Source organism: Lepeophtheirus salmonis, chromosome 12 (genome assembly GCF_016086655.4).
Source record: "Lepeophtheirus salmonis chromosome 12, UVic_Lsal_1.4, whole genome shotgun sequence".
NCBI lineage: Eukaryota > Metazoa > Arthropoda > Copepoda > Siphonostomatoida > Caligidae > Lepeophtheirus > Lepeophtheirus salmonis.
Genome location: NC_052142.2, coordinates 2242359 through 2265430, shown reverse-complemented (window position 1 = coordinate 2265430; position 23072 = coordinate 2242359). Strand labels below are relative to the sequence as shown.

At 33.1% G+C, this 23072-nt stretch overlaps 2 protein-coding genes across 10 annotated transcripts in view; one reads left to right on the top strand and one right to left on the bottom strand.

Annotated features, from left to right (window-relative positions):
• The window catches only part of LOC121127119 (dorsal-ventral patterning protein Sog), a 148965-nt gene that overhangs the window by 119742 nt on the left and 6151 nt on the right, over positions 1-23072 (top strand). For 3 of the 9 annotated variants that reach the window (XM_071891838.1, XM_040722494.2, XM_071891834.1), the window contains one exon: positions 8601-8933. The exons of 5 other annotated variants lie outside the window; for them this stretch is intronic. In XM_071891838.1, the coding sequence (XP_071747939.1) occupies positions 8601-8678 (78 nt within the window). In that variant the 3' untranslated portion in view covers positions 8679-8933. Of the gene's footprint in view, positions 1-28; positions 8934-23072 lie in introns of those variants that run through there. One more of the 9 variants, XR_011782288.1, reaches the window with a different exon arrangement.
• Positions 9005-21095, bottom strand: melt (ventricular zone expressed PH domain-containing protein melted). The gene is given in 9 exon segments (XM_071891903.1): positions 9005-9178; positions 9181-9246; positions 9249-9444; positions 9446-9487; positions 9536-9841; positions 9895-10842; positions 11184-11396; positions 11469-15000; positions 16528-21095. Coding segments are annotated over 8 exon segments (2367 nt in total). The 5' UTR covers positions 11982-15000; positions 16528-21095; the 3' UTR covers positions 9005-9095.

Genomic DNA, 23072 nt, shown 5'->3' with positions numbered 1-23072 from the left:
GAACATTGCTTTTTCTTTTTGTTAGCAGAATATCCCTGCTGGGGCTGGCCTCCAGACGTTCCTGAAAATTGCCTCGGGACGGATCTTTGAACCACAAGGTAAATCCCCCCCATTAAAGGTATATGTACAAAACTTGCACCAGTGTATAGTACTATATCAGGACATTATAAAAAACCAAGACTGACTAAAAATTTATGTCAGAAAGGTTAAGTAAGAACCCCCTAAACTTACTCAATAAATGCTGAATTTACGATTTATTTCACCCTCCCTCCCCCTCCCATAATGGGCATACACAAAACTTGCACCAATCTATAGTACTATCTCAAGACATAAGTAATTTCAGGGGGTCAAACCTTCTGTACTTTACTGGGTTAAATATTCCGTGGCAGGCTCCCGGACTATACTTTCTTCCTTTTAGTTATTATTATGCTGCAGTCTAACATTACTTTAAGGATCATTCTATTTTTTTGAGGAGCTTTTGACAAAAACTCTCCTTTTTCAGTATTTTTTTATGATTTCTCCCCATCAAATTTTTTTATTATTTTATCACGCAATCTTGCCTTTAACAAAAAAAAAACAGCAGAAAGAGCCCGAAATCATCTGGTAGTTAGCCAAATAAGTTTCTTACAGTACCTAATATTTATCTCTTAAATACTCTCAGACTATTATTATCGTTATTTTTCCACAATTTAATAAACAAATTACGAAGATATATATATGCACTATATAAAATCCTACCTTGTTTTATATTCGATACTTTATATAATATTGCATAGTAAAATTTTATTAAATGCGTTGCTATACATTTGTATTTCTATGGTATATGATACCCAAAATTTATTTAACGCCGTGCCATAGAGAAGGAAATACATCGAAGTCACACGAAATTTCAGTTAGAATTTTGGCATAGTAAGGCAGTAGTAAGTTACAACTTTCATTCTGCTGTAATGAACAGTAGCTTGAGGAACGGACATGTTTAGTGATGTAAGCCGTTTGTATTTTTTAGTTGCCCCGTTCTTTTGGAATTGGTAATCTGAAGAATTAATATTGTTTTCTTTAGATGTTGTCATTATTATTTAACTATTGAGTAGTGAACTTCTTTTCCAGTAGATGAAATCATATTTAAAACTTGATAGAACATTCGTATGTGCTCATAAAAGATGAAGATACATCTTCAGAATTTGTTTAAGAGTTATTTTTGTAAGTCCTCATTGAACTCAGATTAAAAATCTTCATGGAAGTAATTCTTATCAATGTCCTTGTTTATTTCGTTCTCCCCCTCTTCCCTACTCATAGCTGATTGTAGCAGATCTAATGAAATGTCCTGACACCTAAGCTTCTCTGCTCTATAACACACTTCAAAATGTCGGGGTTAGCATGTATATTTTCGGTTCTTTAATATACCAAAAATACACACGATTTTCATTACTAGGTATATTATTTTTAACGTCGACTAAAAAAAAGATGTAATCAGATTTGAATATAATTTCCCCAGTTTGGATTGTAGATGTCACCTATTCATTCGATTAAATAAGAGCATGTTAACTCTTTTTGAGGACTTTGGCTGACATTTATCTGCCTGGATCTCTCCTTTTCTTAGTTTGAAAGTTATCAAGGGATTTAAGAATTATAAAGATCAGCTTTTCCTTTTGTCTTCTAGTATGTGTAATAAAATAAATGTATATTGACATAACTTATCGGACTTCAATGTCGCTCAACCTCTCTCTACATAGATATAATATATAACTACATATTATTTCATCTATAAATTTGGAAGATGAACCTAACATCGACCCAACAAATGGTATGAACTCGGAAACCATCACCTAAAACAAGTGGGGGAAGAAGGTTCGATCCCAAATCAATGTTCTCAAGAAGGAACCAAAAAAGGACTCGAAAGAGGCAAAAAAAAAAAAAAAAAAAAAAAATCCCGATACAAAAAAGAAGGTTCTAGAGCAAGCCCCTAGTGTTATGAAACGAGGGAAAAAGGTACAGCTAATGAAACCCCTCCTTCAAAGAGAACTAATATCCCTCAAATACCTGCTGAGGACAACAAAGAATATAAAAAACAAATCAGACCCTTAACGCTGACATTGATAAGGAGGCAAACGAAATTGTAATAATAAGAAAATTTATTAAAAGTGACCATATTTCCATAATTGAATTGAATAACGTTATTAAAATACTTGACACGGACTACGTACGTCGTCTGTCTACACCAATCGGCAACCTCATTCCTAACTACGAAGTGTGCTACTATACAAATAAAAGAGCGGTAAATTAAGTAAATGATGATCCTTCTGGACATTATGCCCGAAAAAGGAAAAAAGCAAACACATGGGATGAAGGGGAGCAATGAGGGAACTCAGCAAAGAGAAAAAAATACCTCACGGGTTTCGTTCGTGGGGTGATTGGTAACATTGGAGACAAGGTTCTTGCTTGGAATAATGCACACCAATGTTATACTCTTCAGATTAAGGATAATGTTGAAATTTGAAATTACTAACTTCGGTACGCTACTCCACACATGCGTCGACCCACAGGTATTTGAAGCCCTTCAATTGATAGACTTCACTATCAGAATAGCTTAAAGAGGAAAAGTACGTTTCCAATACCCAAGGAAACCACCTATTATCTAACAAAAGGAAGAAGAAGTAGAGGGGGACACCACAAAAACAAATCAAGGAGATCATAATAAATCAAAAACAACTAGTAAAACTAGCATAAAAGATTATACTGCCACTAGCAAAAAAGATCATACTGAAGTTAGTAAGTAAACTGAGATTGATAGTGGCGGCAACAAATCAATGGATGTTGATGGTGCCACTGAAGCTAATTGTTGAGGGACTGAAGCTCTCAAAGAAGATGACAGGACAAGAGAACAAGCAATAGTCCAACCAATTCAAGAAAAAGTTGATCAGGATTCACCTGTGCCGAATGCAAGGGATTGCATACGATCTGCTAACCATTTACAAACATGGTGAGTTTCAGAATTTTCAGACAGAGACATCTGCACATTATTTATGGAAAGATATAGGCTAGTAACGTATATCTCTGTTGCTTACCTTACCTAATATTACCTATTGAGAATAAAGCATCGTTATGTCTCATTAAACATTGTGAACAAGATCAAAATACACTTTTCTTAGATATAAACTCAAATGCCCACAATCAACTGTTGGTACTAGAGGAACGACACAAGAGGAGAGTCTCTGGAAAATATCATAGATCAAAACAATCTGACTGCTAGAAATGAAGAGAACGAGCATACTTTCATCACCCAACGAGCCAGTTCAACCATCGACATCACAATCGTGAATCAACATCCCTTCAACAAGTTCGAGATAATAGGGTGGGCGAGTAGATCTTAGACCCTCAATGTCAGAACATAGATATATAGTTTTTAGGATTTGGCAAATACATGCCAATGACGAAGCAATCAAGAAATTTTACAAAAGCTAACTGGGACATCTTCAGGTCCCACATAGAATCTGCATCATTACCTGTTATAGGTTCAAACCCAAATGTTATTGATTACTAAATCACTTTACATGGCTAACAAAATGGCATTATTTATTGGGTGTCCAAAAAGAAAAACTATCATAGCAAACTCAATTCCTTGGTAGACCAAACATCTTACTAGCCTAGGGTACAAACTCTGCAAACTCGAACCAAAGCATCATCGTAGTTCCCACATAGATGAATACCATATTGCAAATAATGCTTATCTTTCAGTGCTAAGAAAAGAGCAAAAATAATCATGGAGGAGTTTCTGCAGCAAAGTGGAAGGTCCAAAAGATATCTCTCAACTTATAAGATTTCAAAAAACGACGTCAACTCTATTGGTATTCTTAAAGCTAAGCAAGGCTACGAGTGTTCACCTACCGAATCACTTAAAATACTGATGGAAACTCATTTCCTACGATGTAGACTCAGTAAGTCTGCTGGAACATCCACGCTAGTGAATTATTTTAACTTAGATAGCAACAAGAGGGAATCCTTCAACTCCTTTAGCTCATACAAAAGCTCGGGACCTGATGAACTGAAAACAGTTGTACGCAACAAATTTGGGACAATATCGTTGCCTATATCTCAGAACTTTTTTGAGTCATCCTCATCACTGTTTATACACCAAGATACTGGAGAGAAATAGAAGTAAGTTTTCTGCCAAAACCCGGTAAAAAAGATTACAGCCTTGGTAAATCCTTCAGACCGATAACTCTTTCCAACTTTCTGCTTAAAGTACTTGAGCAGATTTTACACTGGGAAGTTGAAGAATTTATTCCAACATTCTACAGATATTTCAACATAAGTCTACAGAAGTTAAGAGGTCTGCTATATGTTTTGTAAAGCACATAATCACTTAACATCTCCGAATAACTATTTATATATAATAACAGAATAGAATATGCTTTACATACCAAAATATCGAGAAAAGAGAAGCACATTATCTTTACCAGTCTATAATTATGTTCCACTTGTTTTCCAATGCCAAGTGACTCAGTAGTAATAAAGAAATCAGGCATGAGCATGAAGTGTCCAGCTTATACAATTATCCGTATAGGCCGTATATCACAAAGTCCAACTTATAGATGTAATTGATATTAATGTGATAGTGATAAGTCATTTCTGCTTTATATATATCAAGGAAACGGAAGGACTCTTATAAATGAAATATTTTTCTTAGAGTAAGAGACGAAGCAGAGTTGACTTTCAATAATTTCAGAGAAGGAGCTGTGGATGAAGGATGATAACTCTCTCTACTCCTCACTGAGTATCTCAGTCGATTATTCTGCCGTTTCATGGAATTCCTTAGTTCTTATATGTTGAAGTATTCGATGATTCCGTGGGAGATCTGAATGAATTTATGTATAAAGATAATTATTAAAGAGATCAAAAGTCAATAGTCATACATATCTTTGATATGAAGAGGTACCTTCACAATGACCAATCTTTTCATAATATCCACCGAGTGAAACACTTATTCATTGGATCACGCCTTTAGAGTCGAGATCCCTTGACTAGACCATTACATTGAAGAGAGTTATATCATCCACCGCCTTGATAAATTATCAATTTACGTTGTTATATTAATATTATTGTTTTAATTTTTGAGTGAATACAACATATGTGACGTCACTCATCTTAACCAATCAGAAGGCAGACTCTAACCGAAACACCTATATTATCCACTACCTTGCTATAAATACTGAATATTATATCTTAATTTATTTTGTTTTCATAGTTTTACTTGAAAAAAGCAGGAAAATTTAAGACTGAAGACCTTAAACTCATTACAAGGTGAATAACTTCTGTCAGAGGAACCTCCAAATTTTCAATTAACTGCTATGATCCAATTAGTTCAATCATTGGAGGTCATGTAAAATGTATAAACAGTTTATAATAAGCTAGATACTAATTAAAATGATAGTGTAAAGTAATTCAATTTATGGAATTCAGACATGAGCGTAAATTCTTCTGATTCTTTTTTATAATTCCCGACATAATACAATTTTTAAAATCTAAAATATATAATTTGAAACTTTTTTTTGGTTGTGTTCTATAGTTATTGCATAATAATTTTTTTTATTGGATTTTTACAATTATTAGATAAAACAAGACATATTTAATGCTTTTAATATGTTATTTAAATTGTATTATACCTACACAGTTTTTAGTTATGAACAAAAATTGACCTTTATGTTCAAGTCAAAGGCATTTTTTTTTTCAATTCAGATGAAAATTTTTAATATTCTTCAGGTGTAGAACTTAATTATATAAGTATTGTGAAGATTGAATGAAGGAAATAAATCTTTCTTTAACAAAAGATGCTTTTTAGATTTGTCTGAATATACATGTTCAGTTCAAAAATCATCGTCTTTTAAATGAAGAGAACATATTAGTTTCTCTTTGAGAATTCTCTAATTTTCTTTTTTTTAAATATTACAACAAACGAGGTTTAATAAATTTATTTTAAAAAAAATATTTGTAAAATATAATTGTTTAAATCAAACAAGTTGTTTCTATACTGTAATTATAAAAAAAATATAATAATGTGTTTAGAAGACTTATAGTGAGAATCGTCACCAGATTAAATATGTCTTGGGTGTGGGAGGAGAAATTTATTCTATGGGCCCCAACCCATCATTGCAACGGGTTAGATTATTTGTATTAATTTTTTAAATCCAAAATATTCCAACGTGAACATGGAGCCTACTCCCTGTTTAAAAATTCAATTATAACTATTTATCTACTACATTCATCATTGTTTTTATGAAGGAATACTAAAAAGTATACAAAGTGTCCTTTGTTACTATTAATTGAAAAAAGTGAACTTCTGAGTTTTCGTTTACTTATAAAATTTCCACTATTTCATATTCATGGGGGACATAGACAATCCTCTTTAGTAATTCTACGTGAATAAAAGAACTCTTTGATTTCATCATATTATGGCCATGGTTAGTAATTTAATTAATTATTCCACCTAACAAATTTATACTTGGTAATTTAACTCATTAATTCATAAGAAATGAATACACAAACTCTCCATGTATATAGTGATCCTTCGATGGATGTTACGAGGAGCGACGAAAAGATAACGAAAATTCCCAGAGAAGAATCATAATTAAATTTCAATGTAATGGAGTAATCAGTTATGATTTTGTTTCTCTTCTTCGTTTATTCTAAGACGTAATTATATTTAATAGGCGTGGTAATTTTATAAATCGAATTTGTGAGTAAACCCCACTGATACGAACATTAAACTGTTCCAATTTCATCTGCACCTCCTCTTTTATTCTCATTTCCTTCCATTTCTTAGCATGAAGGAGGAGAAATCAAAAGAAAATGCATTAAATTATTAAACAAAGAGAGGTTTTGTCAAAAGTTCTTCAAAAATAGGATCTCTTGCAGTTTAGATGAACTGAAAGATAATAATAATTAAAACGAAGAAGATTACGTGCGAAATAAGCACCTCAAATTCTACAATATTATTATTCAAAACCACAACCATTTCTTTTGAAAAAAAATTTATCTATTCTTATCTAAAATTCAATAGGATTCAGCCTATATCGAATTCCACTTCCGCCATTATTAAATCTGTTTTAGCCAGGCATATTTGAATTGTGCACTTATTGACACGTTTATAAAAATTATTTCATGTAATGTTATCATATTTAAGTCGATTTTGTACAACCAGGACTTTATCATCTCCGAATATATATGAAGTAATCTTAGTGGTGTCAAGAAAAAATTATACAATTCTTTTCAGATTATAAGAAAACACTTTGTTACCGACACCTTAAGGCAGGTGATTGGTACCTTTTTTATCTTTATCCCAAAATAACTTTCAGTAAAATAAAATTACCTTAAACTAATGTCATTATCTTTATTTCATTTATCACTAGATAGTTTAAGTCCTTCTTTATGGCATGGATATAACACAAGAAAAATCTTTGTAATTTAGCCCTACAATTTTCTACATTACCCCATTTGGGATAATTTACCCTGTTCCTCGACTACTGCCTTAAAGAAACAATGCGATATAAGAAACAGGGGTATAGTCGGCTTTAACCTGTAATCCTGATTTTAGAAAAGAAAATAGTTAGGAAGTTATCAGCCTCCATTCTGCTCTCATTTATAATCTTTTAAACAGGCTGTATCCAGGGATCAAAGTGAGTCGAACAGTAAAAATTAATTTTGAAAGTTAAATAAAAAAATTATTAAGAAAATCGAATATGGCAAGAAATAATCATGTAGCTCTTATTGAAAAACTAAAAAATAATTTTATCCCTACTTTTCTTATGAATCTTAGAAGTGTTTGATGAAAACAAAATATACATATTAAAAGTTCTTCTGAATTTTTATTTTAGCTTGTGTCCCATTTTTTGGGTGATCTGTTAATTTCATTTTATGTTGTGCATTGATATAAAAGGTATGTTAGAAAAGTTGTTTTTGTTACCTCTATTATTAGTAATTTGGAAATTACTTTTTTTTAATTAAAATTTCTATTTGTAAAGGAACTTAGAAGTTTCAATTTGAAAGTTATTATGCTGAATTTCATAAGTTTCATATAAGTTCCTGTCCTCTGCTACATTTGATATTTAGTAACAGTAAATAAATATATTCTTTAGTCCTTCATTGCCCTCGCCCTCAAATGACTCCCAAAAGGCATTTCTTTATAAAAATGACTAATTCTAAATTTTCTGGTTTATTTAAAAACAAAAAAAAGAAGTGGTTTAGAGGGTATTTCCCCTTAAATAAAGGTAAGAAAAACTCTCACTAAGACTCGAATCAGCACTTCTTAGTTTCCCTAAGTAAGAAATATACGTACTTGAAAATTTTAGTATTTATCAGTCAAATAGTTTGATTGTGATATGCTTATGAAAAAATAAATAAATGGAAAGCTGCGATACGCTTATGAAAAAATAGATAAATGGAAAGCTGCGATACATTTAACTAAAATTATCCTTGTTATGGACATATAAATACATAATTTTCACAAAAATTTAATTTTTTGAAAGTTGTTTAGATGATTTTTAAAGTCTGAAAAGTAAGGTTAGAAACATTCCACGCTTAACATAACATTAATTTTATCTTAGGTGAGAAAGGCTAAGAAAGTTATGAGACTGAAAAAAATACTGAAAGTACGAAGAATGCGTTTAATGAAAAAGGTATAAGTCTCATTGGTTAAACTATTGATGCCTTAGTCATGGTTCACTTCTCAAATATCGCGGTTTTAAACGTGGACCTAAGCAAGAGCCTTCTCCATCACAACTATTATATGACTATAAACAAAAAGAATTATATAGATATTATATGCCATGTCATGCATCGAAGTGAGAACTCAACCAATGTATATAAACTATATATAAAATATAAAGATGAAGTTTTTAATGATTAAAATTGGAAATAAATATTATGTTTAAATAAAATTATTTGTGCATTTCCTTTTTTTCGATTATACAACGTCCTCATATCTTTATTTAAATATTAATTTGTGTTTTTAACAATCCACGACAATTATTTAACCTTCCAAAAGATCCACCATATGGCAAACTCATTTATCTAGCATAAACTAGTATGTTCATGATATTTTAATTTATTATGAATTTAGTTAAATTAACCTGAAATCTTGCTTTTGCAACAGAAAGGCATTGAATCCATTCTTGAGCGTGTAAGACTCTTCTGCTTTTAGAGTAAAATTACGCTCATTTGTGAATATTTCAAATGCCTTAGGTATATGTTATCTCGAGAAACTTTGACACTACGTATTGAACCAACGTCTAAGGATCGAGCTGTTCCTCTATATCCAGAAACCTGTAATACGTAAAGTATATTATAAGCAATAAGTATACAATAACCTTTTGATTCCTTGTATGACAATTTAGCACCAGACAAAGTAAAATAACAACTTCTCCACTTTTTAAACATTTTCATCTTCCCCCTTTTTCTCTTTAAGCTGTCCTTCCATCACTGGGTCATGTTCCTTTAATTAAGAGTTGATTAATCTATAGATTATTATGAATTAAATTACTACTTGAATAAAATATGATGCTCTATCAGAATGATTACATAAAAAACAACCCCAATGTTGTTTGGGTCCATCCTACTCAAACACGTCGAGGAAACGATGTGTCCTAAGTTGAAGAAGTATACTATCCTTTTCCTGAAATGATAGTGACAGTAAAATCTTTTTCAGACTAAAGTAATACCTTCACAAGGGAAAAGCACCAGTAACCAGTGTAACAAACAGAATTGTGTCACGCTTAAGAACTTCCCAACAATTTTATAAAGAACTAACTGAAATTTCTCTTGTACTGAGAGCAGAAGATGACCGAGCCTAAAGTATAACTTTATCATGTTCAAGATTACCAAAAATTAAAATGGAACAACCTGCAAACCTAAAAACAGTATATGTATCCATGTATTTGGATTTCGAGTTTTTATAGAATATAATGTGGTCTTATATAAACAATAATCTTCCAGTCGTTCTTGACATGCAAAGTGTATTTTAGCATGTTTTTTGCCTTTGCATTCTTCAATAGTGTATTTCACTGGAAGAGTTAAGTTTGCATTGAGACTGTCCATATAAATCTTAATTTTAGTAAAATGTTTTTCGCAAAAGGGTTGAACGGTGTCTCTCAACGGATATGGCTCAAAAATGGAGATACAATTCTAATTCATTGCCTTAAAATTTACACCATGTTCATGTTCTGACGAATCGGAAGACACAGAATCAAAAACAAATTTTTGTGGAATAAAATTTGATACTATTTTTCTAATCGAAGATACATCAGGAGTTATAGATTTACTAGAGGTTAAGGAACTAGTAGGTTGATTGGAAACGGATGTAGAAGGATAAGATACACCAAAATATAACTGGCGTGAAGGAATACAAATAGACCCAGAATTATGACAAGGCATATTCCCTTGAGACAATTGTAAGGGAAATGTAATGCGATGATTTTCCGACGAATTGACGGTATGATAAATATCTGATTTCAAATGTGGTTGCAATTGTTCAAGATTCTTGCAACTTTGAACTGAAGATACTTGACGTATCAAATCTTGATTAATTTGACTAATATTGACTTTAACAAGCAATTGCTGTACAACAATCGGAACTGATCCCGATGACATGGATTTAGTAGGAGATGCAGTACCATTGTTACAATGCAAAGAAATCCTGTTATTAATACTACCAGCAGAATGAGCAGTGCAACTGGAATGGAAAGGTACGTAATGTTGAGACGAAGGCAATCGAGTCAATGACTTATTTAGACCCAATTTCGAATCATTAATGCTGATATTTAGTTTAGACATACTTCCATAAATGGAGTTTCAATAATCCAAATTAATGCTGTTATCGGAGATAAAATATCCTAAATTATTAGATATATATGTTAATACTAAATTATGTTTTAACTCGTGAATATATACTTTAGTTGAAGCCAAAATACCGGGCTGACTTTCAATGTAACCAAGTTTAGTTATGACATATTTTTTGAGTAATGACAGATATCTCGCTACCAGGCCAGCTAATTTTTTTTAAATAATAGAGTGTTTTTCTTTATCAAGACAATCGATAATTGACAAAATAAAGTACAGCGTGCCATAACTACACTCCTCTAGAGACAATGAATTGGCTAGTACCGATTTACCATAAATTAATATATTTCTACCTGCTTCGACAACGAAACGGTACACAAAATTTGTACGACAAAAGGAATTGTCTTGCGAAATTTAATAGCAACCTCTTTCAAGTTCTGTGTACGGTCTAATAAAGGCTTACAAACTTTAACAGACATCATCTTATAAAAGACATGCAAAGTAGAGACAGCAGTAGATGAGTAAGACAGCTCTTCAGATAATTGGGAAATGAAAGATTCTAGCAACTTAGAAGAAAACATAGAAATGAATTCAATAATAAGGAAATAAAAGGAAAAATGAATCATACCAAACCGTTATCTTGGGCTATGAGTGAGGAGAGACAGAAGTCCCAGCTTGGCGCCCGTTCCCAGTGTTGTAGGATTTCCCTCGTAGATGTGCGGCAGGATAGAGTCCAGGATGGGCTGGAGGTGTGGCGCCAGCAATGCCGCATGCTGGGAGGCCACCACCGACAGGTAGCAAGGTATGCTTCGCGAGAGTCCCGCAATGCTCTTGTGCAGGAACTGGACCCAGAGTAGCAGAGTGAGCTGGAGCACCCGTCCATGCCCCGCCATCAGGAATATGCACGATAATAGCTCAGACGCTATGTCAGCATGAGAAGGCTCTTCCCCGCAAACAGGGCGCAGGTCATAGGGCAGACACGCATCCAACAGGGACACCAGCTCAGGGACTGCCCTCTCTATTGTCTCCAGGCAGTCGCACTCCAGCATGACACAAATGAGGCGAGCCACACAAATCTCCACCAGGGATTGATCCTTGGGAATCCCCATGAAAGTGGAGGAGCACAGACTGAAGTGCAGCAAACACACCATCTCACTCACATCACACAGGACCTCCACATCCGACAGTGAATAAAAGTCACCCGCCTGCAACAAGGAGTCATTCAAAACAAACCGAGTCCACCTCCTCTTCACTCACCAACCACAACCGCTTTCCAACAACAACACCTCTCAAGAGATCATGCAACTTACCACTCCAATAATTACTTCCACTACATTCGCTAGGTCCCCCTCCAGACTCACAACCAACACTCAGTCCAACAAACACACAGCCACAAACCACAAAGCACAACAACACTTTAAACATGAAAAGAAAAACAAGAAAAAGAACCAACAGAAGACGGGAGAAATTAATTCAAGGCTCATCATTGAGGGCAGAGCCCTCTAATAAGAGTTACGTCACGAGATTTCAGTCCCAAGGAGATCAAGTGAGAAACCAAGTTCTCGATGAAGTGAAAAAGAAAAGATACTACTACATTATTTTCGATAGTGCTCTAGACATTACTCATATATACCAAATGAGTCAGGTGTTACGTTATGTTAAGTTAACTGACAATGAAGTAAAAGTAGAAGAATCCATTCTTCGTTTTACTGAGATGAAAGGCAAAATGCTGAGCAAATAACATCAATGATTCTTAAACAATTAGAAATGGACGACATTAACAGTCAGGACTGTCTTGGACAAGCATTTGATAACACCGCAGTATTGGCAGGTCATCGATTTGGTATTCAAACACGCATCAGGGAAGTTAACCCAAATATTGTATTTGTGCCATGCAACAATCATTCTCTGAACTTAGCAACTGTGCATCATGCTGCTTTAATGGCTACAGGTTCAGTTACATTTTTTTGCCACATTGGACCATTTATTTTCATTCCTGTCATCCTCAACTCATCAGTTGTATATTTTGATTGAGCTAACTGATGTATTAGGATGATAATTTTGGTAAGAATAGAAAAGCATGCGTGGAGAAATAAATAAATACGCATGGCATCATTGATTAAATAATATACATCTTCATCTATCAATCAAGAACGTCATCATTCCCGCCTTTGTTATTTAATATTAATATAATATTAGATGCTGATAGTCGATAGAGAACTGAATAAATACCTAAAATAACGTCGCCTTCTGTGTGGATTTTTGAAAATGGAAGCCCAGAAATTTGGAAAATACATACCGAATGAGAAATAGATGGCTTGACGGATTTGTCAATATAAATTTGCCTTTAGTCCCTTGTCTAGAATTACACGCCACTCATTATCTTCATCTCATATCAAGAGAATGGATATTCATCTAAAAAATCAAGTTAATGATGAATACATCAAGTCAGACTTTAACTTTGATCTCACAAAGATGCTTATTGCATGAAATATAACCTTATCCATTGCTAATCATCTACTTTCAAAAAATTTATGGAGAAATACACGGGTAAACCCATCCTTCCCGAGGAACCATCGTTAAATTAATGGAGGATGTTGGTAATGATAACATTTTTAGAAATACATATAAAAATGTTTTGAGTCATCCACACCAAATGACCATTAAGTTATCAGTAAAAAGTAAAAAATATTTACTAATTTCGAAATGAAACTCTGAATTTTGTACTATCTAACTGTAAGTATTCATTTTTTTTAAATCTTACCATAAAATATGATTCTACTTTAGCTAAACATATCAAGAATTATGATACACAACTCTTTAAATGGCAAAAACAAGTACTTAAATGGTCACTCTAACGGGAGTAGTAGCTTTCGATGGTTTGCAACTAGTTTGTTTGACATTAGTCTCTTTACTTAAAGACTTGTGTATATATATTACATATATATAATAATATAATATTTAATAAATATTACTTTTTTATCACTTAAGGATTAGCTATGGTTCATAAGCCCTAGAAATGGTCTTCAAAAAACTCATAAAAGAAAAAATAAGTGCTTACATGGTCACAACAACGGGGTACTTGCATTGGGTGTAGCATTATAATAGTTAGCATTTGTGTATTTCCTTGATGATGATAGTATGTTGTTATATAAGCATAAATGACTGGGAATCTTTTTTGATGCTCTTAATAAGGAGTAATATCGCCGGACATTACTACATAATTAGTTTTTTTTGTTAAGTATATTTATTGTCTAATTTTATGATTTTGACATTTACTTTATTAATAATAATTAGTTAGATCTCATCGGTAGAGATATATCTATCCTGTGTAAAATTGTATATAGCAACTTCCACATGAAGAAGAGGGGTGATTATCTTTTTGATTAAACTTCACGTCTCGCTTGTGTTTTGCAACCTAAAGTTATGACATATTTAACTGGATTCCTATATCAAAACAGGAAAATATTATTTCGATCAATATATTTTTCAATATTCTGTATTTATAATTTATTGTTATTATTAGTTATATGATTACAATTGTTTAATTTTGTAGATTTAACATAAATGTATGATGGTTTATTTTTTTAATATGTAGATTATATTTAATTAAATCCTTCTTTTTTAAACTTGGAACTTCAAATATATTTCGAAATACTCTACTTCGTCGTTTCATTAGTTATTATTCTGAGAATAAGGTTCATAATGAATTATAATTTCATGGAGTGTGACGTTTTCAAATCTACTGTAACGGATAAAAACGTCTAAGTCAATTGTACGTAGTATATCTTCATTAAACATTTTGCTAATAAATACTTATGTTATACCTTCAAAAATCATAATAAAGCAGGCAGCTGGTAATGACTTCAGTATTTTAAACAATGATACCATATGTCTTCCCCCCCCCCCCTTCTCCTTGCACAAGTTTTTCTCTACAATATTATCAACTTTACTGATGCAACTATCAAATAGGCATATGAAACGATATAGAGTATTCGATCAGATGCAGTGAAAGTTATTCACGCCAAATTCACGGAAGTCATCACTGCGCTTGAAAGTTTGGTGGAAGATGTAGATTCCGCAACTACGAGATCTGATGCGGGTTGAATTCTTCAGGCAATATGCTGTCATTTTCTTTGTTGACATTCCTTGGTCTTTGGAGTTTTTTAACTATTTATAATATTTCAATGGTTAAAATTTTAGAATAATTAAAGACACTATTATTACAATATTTAAGATAATGATTAATTTTTTTTATAATAAAAATATCCGTAATATTGTAAATCTATTTAATTTAATAAATTATAGAACATGTTAATGTAGGTAGTAGTTAAGTTCTGAAACATGTATTCTATGAATTCATCTTGACTCAAGTTCCAAACTTTATGCTGAAAAGAGTATTTAATCTTGACAATAACTTGGAGGAAGCCCCTCTTCAACGTAATATCTATCCAAGTTTCTAAGGGTGAACTCCTTTGTCAAATCAATTCTACTCCAGACATATAAGAATGAGATAACAATTAATATTCAAAGTGATTCTAAATGAATAGCCACTGACAAAGGCCCAAAAAGATCCACAGATGTACATTCAAACGAGTGTTTTTTTGCCATACGTATACCAGGTAATTGCCCCATCTGTTGAACCATAAAGGGCCGATTTGAAATTCTACAATCGATACAAGTATTTATAACTTTCCATACTATATGTGATACTCCAATTATCCACAACCTATCATGTAAAATAGATGCAAAGGTTCGTCTTGATCCCCTGTGATAAACCTTATCATGGTGATGTTGTACTATGCCTCCAGGAATAATCATAGGCGATTTTTGTTCTTTTGTCATCTAATCTATTTTCTCCAGACGCGAACCCACTCTATAAACTTCGTCTATTGCATGGTAGACCGGACATAAACTTCGAAATTCTTTATTCTTAAAATCCATATTCCCTTGAAAGGCTCCAACGACCTTCAATTTTGCTCCCATGTTATCCTCTTTATTTACTTTATTAAGACATCTTTCCACACAAGGGTGTCTTCTAACTTTACTCCCAAAGTCTTAAGGTTATCATCTTCTTCAAAATCCATACAAATTGTTCCTATCTTTCCCCTACATTTTCTCCCTAGACGTTTAGTCTCTTTGATTTCTGGATCGTTCCGAACATTCATTTAGATATATTGGGGATCTTCTGGCCAGTCTTCAATGTAGAGAAACGACGGACCTTGATGCCAAATTTTAAGGTAATTAAAGGTTTAATGTTTGTGAGACCATCCGCCGGGCTTTGCTTTCCTGGAACAAAACAAAACTATTCTGGCGAAAAAGTATCTTCAATCCCTGACACACGAGCTTACACATGAGCCTTAAAAGAGTCTTTATCATTTCGAATCCAGTTTAATGCCGTCTTTGAATCACTCCACATATAAACTTTTTCTGTTTCCCATTGTAACGCGTTTATAATAGACTTATCATGTCATGATCAATAATCCATTTAGTTCAATTCTAGGTATGCTTTTGATTCGAATAGGAGTTATGTAAGACTTCGCTGCTATAAATTTGACTTAAAAACTTCCGTCCCCCAGATTCCATCGAGCAAACACACAAGCTCCATAAGCTAATTCTCTTCCATCAGCAAATCCATGAATTTCAGGTCTTCCTACTACATTTTTTGAACGTAATGATCTTATTATTTGTACTTACTTCAACAGTTCCAGTGATTTGATTGATGTCTTCCATACTTCTGCTTCTTTTTCTTCTAGAACTGTGTCCCAATCTATTCCTCGTGCCACAAAGATTGAAAATCTATTCTCAGCTCAATCAAAACAGGAGCAACTATTCCTAGGGGATTTCATATTCGAGCAATAGCTGACAAAATTGTTTTCTTGTTCACTCTGATTAAGTTTTGCCATTCTCTTACTCCTAGTCGTATATAATCCGACTCCACGTCCCAATTATGTCCAAGAACTGGAATCACGAGACATAATTTTCCTGAGCTTAACGCACTGGAATACCATCTTTTTATTTTAAAACCTCCACAAAGCAGAACACGATCTACATCCATCATTATTTTACTAGCCACCTCATCACTTTCCACGGATGTAACAATATCATAACATAAGCATCTTCAAATAAGACTCTTCTAGGTTCTGGGTACTCATTCACATATTTTTCGCCCATAAATCGGACGGCACTTTGAGATAAGTCTGGAATAGGCTTATCTCCAAATATCAGACTTGGCCATTCGTATTTTTTGGGATTCGCTCTTTCATCTCCATCTCTCCATACAATGCAATGATATTTTCTATCATCATCTTTAATAAAAATACGATTAAACGTTGTTGTCACCATGGAAAGCCACTTTGTCTCCTCTAAATCTTATGAGAACTTCAAATACTCTATTCCTCAAATTATGTCATTTCTCGAAACGATCATTATAAGTGAATTCTGGCCAAATTTCTTTTGATGAGTTAAAACAATTCTTAAAGGAGTTGATTCACTTGTTGTCTTTGGGACTCCTCGTATATTTAAATAGAAACCTTCTTCGTTTACTTTCGGTTTAACTTCTAGTATAAATTCATTCTCCTCTAATTCATCTATCTGATCATTGAATAATTCCATATGTCCATCTTTATCAATTGTTTCTAACGTGACTTCCTCGCTTTGATAGATTCCTTTCTATTATTTGGAAGCTCTGTCGGAAAACACTTTTTTATGGTAGTCTCCCTTCCACAGGACCATTTATCAATTTAATATCTTCCTTCACCTTCTTGATGAAACGAGACTCGTCAAATTCCTTCTCACTACACAAGCACAATCTAGTAGGTTTTACTCCTGATTGATCATTTACATTATTTTCCTAAAATTGTCTACGTCTTCATCAATTACACACTCTATTCTAAAAACGTAGACTTTCCTTCTAACACAAAACAGATAATTAGTTGACACTTCCTTAACTCTACCAACAACAGCCCATCCTAGAGGATACTTGATTGCACAGGGTTCATTCCATATGCGTTTTATTCGGCCCAATTCTTCCAGAAGATATTTAAAATCTTGGCCGATGAGTATATCAATTACTCCACTTTCTTTAGCTATTCTATCATACAAACACTTTATCTATGGATATTTGATAAAAAAATCCTTTTCTAATTCTGGCCATTTCCCACATGTATTGCCTATAGAAAACAAGCACAGATTGTAAGCCTTTTCTGTTTGATTTTGGTTCACACAACGAACAATGACATTATATTTCCTCGTCTTTTCTTCATGTAACTTTCCACTAGCAACCTCGTAACAAATCTTACCAGGTATTCCATTTAAACCTAATTGAGACACTAAAGATTTTCTTATAAGGCTTGTATCACTTCCAGAATCTATCAACGCTCGAACTTATCTCCATAATCCATCCCGATCTTGAATTTCCATCATAGCCACTGGTAGTCGTACTTTATTTACCTGTAGGGTATTAACATTCATGTTTTTCCATCTCAATATGTCTTTTGATTGGTATATGAAGAAGAGTGTGATGGTTGTGTCTGCTACAAAGACTACATTTTACAAAACTGGAACACATAAACCCTTTATGTCCAACTTTCAGACATCGAAAACAAACTATTCTTTTAGCTATGATATTCTGACGTTCTTTTACAGATAATATAACAACTTTCTTATATTTCGTTTGGTCATAACAGTTATTGCCACAGCCACAATCATAATCCATCTTCACGGCTTCTTTATTGAACATAGACGATAGTGAGTGATGTTGAGTTCTCACATCGTTTCTTCTCCTACATGGGTACGCATTTCCCCTTAGAAACAAGACTAGTTCATTTACATTGTAACCCTTCTTCATTTTTATAAATAATTCGGATAATCTCTCCGGTAATTTATTTCTTATAACATCTTCTATCAAAAGATATTTGTCAACATATTCTGCTTGACCAATTCTTCTCTACCGATCTCGAAAGAGCTCGATAGATAATGTCAAACTATTCATTTGTTCACTATTTCCATCTTCAATTCTTCTTATTTTAAGAAACTCTGCCCTTATTTTGCTCAGTACATCATGCTCAGTTATTGTACATTGAAATTTATCAAATACCTCTTTTATTGTCGTGCTTAATCTTACCTCCTCGTGATAAGAACTAGGCAATGCCTGAATCAATAATGCTCGCCTTGTCATTTCATTCGGAACACTTGCAGCCTCCAAGGTGTCTAAAAACGAAGTTTTACACAAACGATAATTCTTTGTATGTCCATCCACTTTTCAGGTTTATATCCAGCTATTTGAAGAAACGAATTCTTTTTTTTTCTCTTTTCGTTTCTACTAATTCCTTTACCATATGATTTAGGAGTTCTGTATTTTTCACCAATGCTTCTTCCAAATGGGAATGATTTGAATAACAACTCATAGATGCTTCTTCTCCGAGTCTAAACCCATCACTATCGTTCGCTCTAATATTATCGTCAGCACCTTCTTCAAGCAGTGATATTTCTTTGGTTATCATTCTCTCCTCGATTAGTTCAATATTATTTCCATCAATAGGCATTTCTTCATTTGTTACTATAGATCCCATTTCCAAACTTGTATCTTCTCTTGGCGTTTTTCTATCGTTACTAGGCTGACTCACTTTGTCTTCCACAAATTTCTCATTTGCCAACTTCACCCTTTCTATTTCAAGCTTAATTATCAGTTCTTTTAAGTTATGATGATGACTTCTCAGAGACTCCAAATCATTATTTATTACTTTTGCCGTCATAACTCTCTCTTGTAAATCTTCTACATCTCTTACCACAAGTAAGTTCTCCTTTCGTGCTTTGGTGAGCTCTTCTACAGTCAACATCTCAACTTTCTTCCTGTGCTCGATCAGCTTTGTCTTCAAAGTGTTGAGACTCGTCACTGTTTCTTCAAATTTGCCCTATAATTTTTCCAAATCTTTACACGAGAATCCGTTCTCTAAACTTCTTTCCAATCTGTCTATCTGCTTCTCTTTTTCGTCCTCAAACAGTATTATTTCACTCCATACTTCTTCAACTTCTTTCTCCGACATCTCGTTTGTAATACAACACCTGTTGTCCTCCTCGACGCGGAATTTCTCGAACAGAATAACCAAACACATAGTATTAAAAGTTTTTAACTAGAATGAACGGTCTGTGATCTTTCGGACTCCTCCCATTTGACTCCTAAGTTACCTGTTATAATAAAACAAACATTAATTATCTATATCTATTTTATTAAATTTGTTAAAATCTTTTAGCAGAGTCACATCTCCTCCTTTACTAAGTACACTGATGATTTTATATATTTGAAAAGTAAGAAAAGGAAAAACAAGTATCAACAGGTTAATAAACAATGAGTGACGTCGATCCACATATGATGAAAATATAAATGTCAGCCTCATCAAAAATATATATATTTGATGTTCCTTTCCTTCATTCTCAATAGCAAAATGATTAACTTTATTAAGAGAAATGATATGTGTCGTTCCTATTTGAATTGACGTCTAATAAATTTTATAAGCTTTAGAAAAGTCCATAGTTTATTAACAGATTCTTGATGATATTATTCAACCCTCAAATTGAAATCTCTGCGTTCACTTTGGAAAACTGTTCCTAATATTTAATATCTAATCAACCAAATGAGCATTTGTATAGGTTCTTGAGAATGATCACAACAAATATGGCAAATATCACTTCACCATCCAATAATATCTGATTCCGGACACACATACTTCCAATGACGAATAAAAGTGGATATTGAGCAATATTTATCGTACCCTTGATCAAAATGTGAATATGAACTCTCTGTCTCCTAGTCAATACTGGTTTCCTTGACCTTACTTGCTTGATTCACAAGCTCTTTCCTTTCGCGAGTTTCCTTACGAATATCTTTGAAGGATTTGTATTCATCTGAACTAAGAGAAGCAAAGGGACTATGGAGTGAGGGGAAAGCATCATTTTTTAATTTCTTCCTTGCCTTTAAGTCAAGAAGCTCAAATTTTTCTCAGAAAATGCAAAATACTGGGCATCCAGTGGATGGAGGAAGCTGGCATGGCAAAAAAAAGCTTGGAACCTCAAGATTATGTCATTTTTGCTGAACAGATGCTAATTAGTGCACTTAACTTCAATGAAATTATCTGAACTGCCGCAACAGTGACGTCACTACGTCATTTGAGTCAGCTAACGCCTACCAGACTGACTTAAAAGTTCTTTGGTGCCTCACTTCTATATATAGTCACCTTGGAAATAACCCACCCACAGCTGTTGCATTGAATTTCAAGTCAATGAGCAAAACTATTATGGATTATTTGATGCCGTAAAAGTGATGCAGTACAATTAGAACCTTTCATGCAAGTTTCCTGTAATAAGTATAGAGAAATTAAGAATATATATATTTTTTTTTGTAATTACAATATATAACTTTAATATGTGAGATGTCTTGCTTCTTAATCTTTAACGGCAAATAAATTGATTTTATTTAAAGATAGAAGATGAGTCTTTCCTCTTTGAATTGATGAATATAGAATGCACTTATCCTCCGAAAAGTCAATTGTTAACAATTGAACTTCATCCCTATTATATTTAGCATAACTGACTCGAGTGTTTTAGTCCTTTCTTTCCATTTGAACACATTCCAAATGTTTTTTAATGTAAATATCAATGTTTAATGTACAATCGACCGGAGGATTTTTAGAATGGACTCTCTAAACAAGGAGCCCAAAGTTTCCAAATGATCGTAGCATATTTGGAAAACGTCACTCCCCCTTTCCATAATTACAAATTGTGGACATGCGGTCTTCCAATGTATTAAAAATGTATTTTTCCAATAATAAAGTTTATAACCAAAATCCTGGCATGATTGAACGTATTTCTGGTATATGATATATTTACTCCAATCACTTGGAAAACGAACAACCTTGAAGTCCGAATGAGATGGTAACCTTTCAGGAATAAAAACAACACACTCATTCATTAGGTTTTCAATAAATATCTTGATACCTTACCGTCGCTCATGAATAGATCTATTGTAAGGGTTATTTGATGGATTCTCATTAGATTTATGTGTCCTCAAAGTAAGGCCATTTACTAGATGATGAGTATGTAAACAACCAAGAGTACTTTTGGATATTCCCGTAAAAAAAAAATGTTATTTGCCACCTATGCTTCCCTTTAATGTAAAGCTTCATCTTGTCGTCTTTTTCATCCCTCCAAGAAAAATGTCCAATATCATACATTTCGAAAGAATCTTTGAAAATTGTTACCATTTTCAACGGATGATCCCTACGAAATGTAACTTCTTGGGCAGAAAAACACTTAGAGCATGGACCTCTCTTTTCCCTGGGATTCTTAAAACTCTATTTTTACAATTTTATCCTATTTTGAAAAAGTTACAATCTTGTTCTCTTCCTCATCGACGCAGCGAAGTGTCACACAATGATGCAAAGGTCGAATATTGACAAAAGACGGAAAAAATGTTATCGGACATGACTCATAGCGCTTGGAAAATTAATAATAATTGCGTCTAATCGTATAATAGTGTATAATACAGTTATAAAGAAAATTGAATGAGATAATATTGTTCGTCGTCGAGTAAAGCTAGATCGGATCAACTCATTCTGTTTTAATGACAACTCCATCTTAATATATATTAACAAATATCGGAGTCTTTGAATATGACCAACTATATTCAAAAGGTCACAACGAGGCCAATTAGAGTCACATTAATTAATGGAAGGCTTTAAATTATAGCTAATATTCTTGAGTATCTCATCCTGTCCCTCAAATTTGAACATAAACTCCTCCATATGGAACATATATGCATATAAACTATTTGGCCATTAATATTTATTAAGTAAATAAATAAAAGTGGAATTTCTCATAACTCTAGCATCTTTTCTAGTTGACTCACTCCATATAGTACAGATCTCTTTATTTTTTTATCCCAAGATTTCGGGAGATCTCCAGTTTTTCTAAAAATTTTATATATCACAGTAACATTACTCTTAAAATCCTTCGAATATAATATTTTAAATGCCATGGTGTAGGAGGAATATGGTTCTTAGCAGTCCTAAAAAAATATTACATGTTTTTATCCAAAAGGTAGGATAAATCTGATAATATTTTTTTTTTACATGGTTATTAAAAAATGAAAAGCAAAATTTATCATTGACAAATACCGAAATAAGGTATTTTGGAAGGTCATGAACAGTCGAAAAATATTTGTTTATAGCCAGACTTTCTAAGGA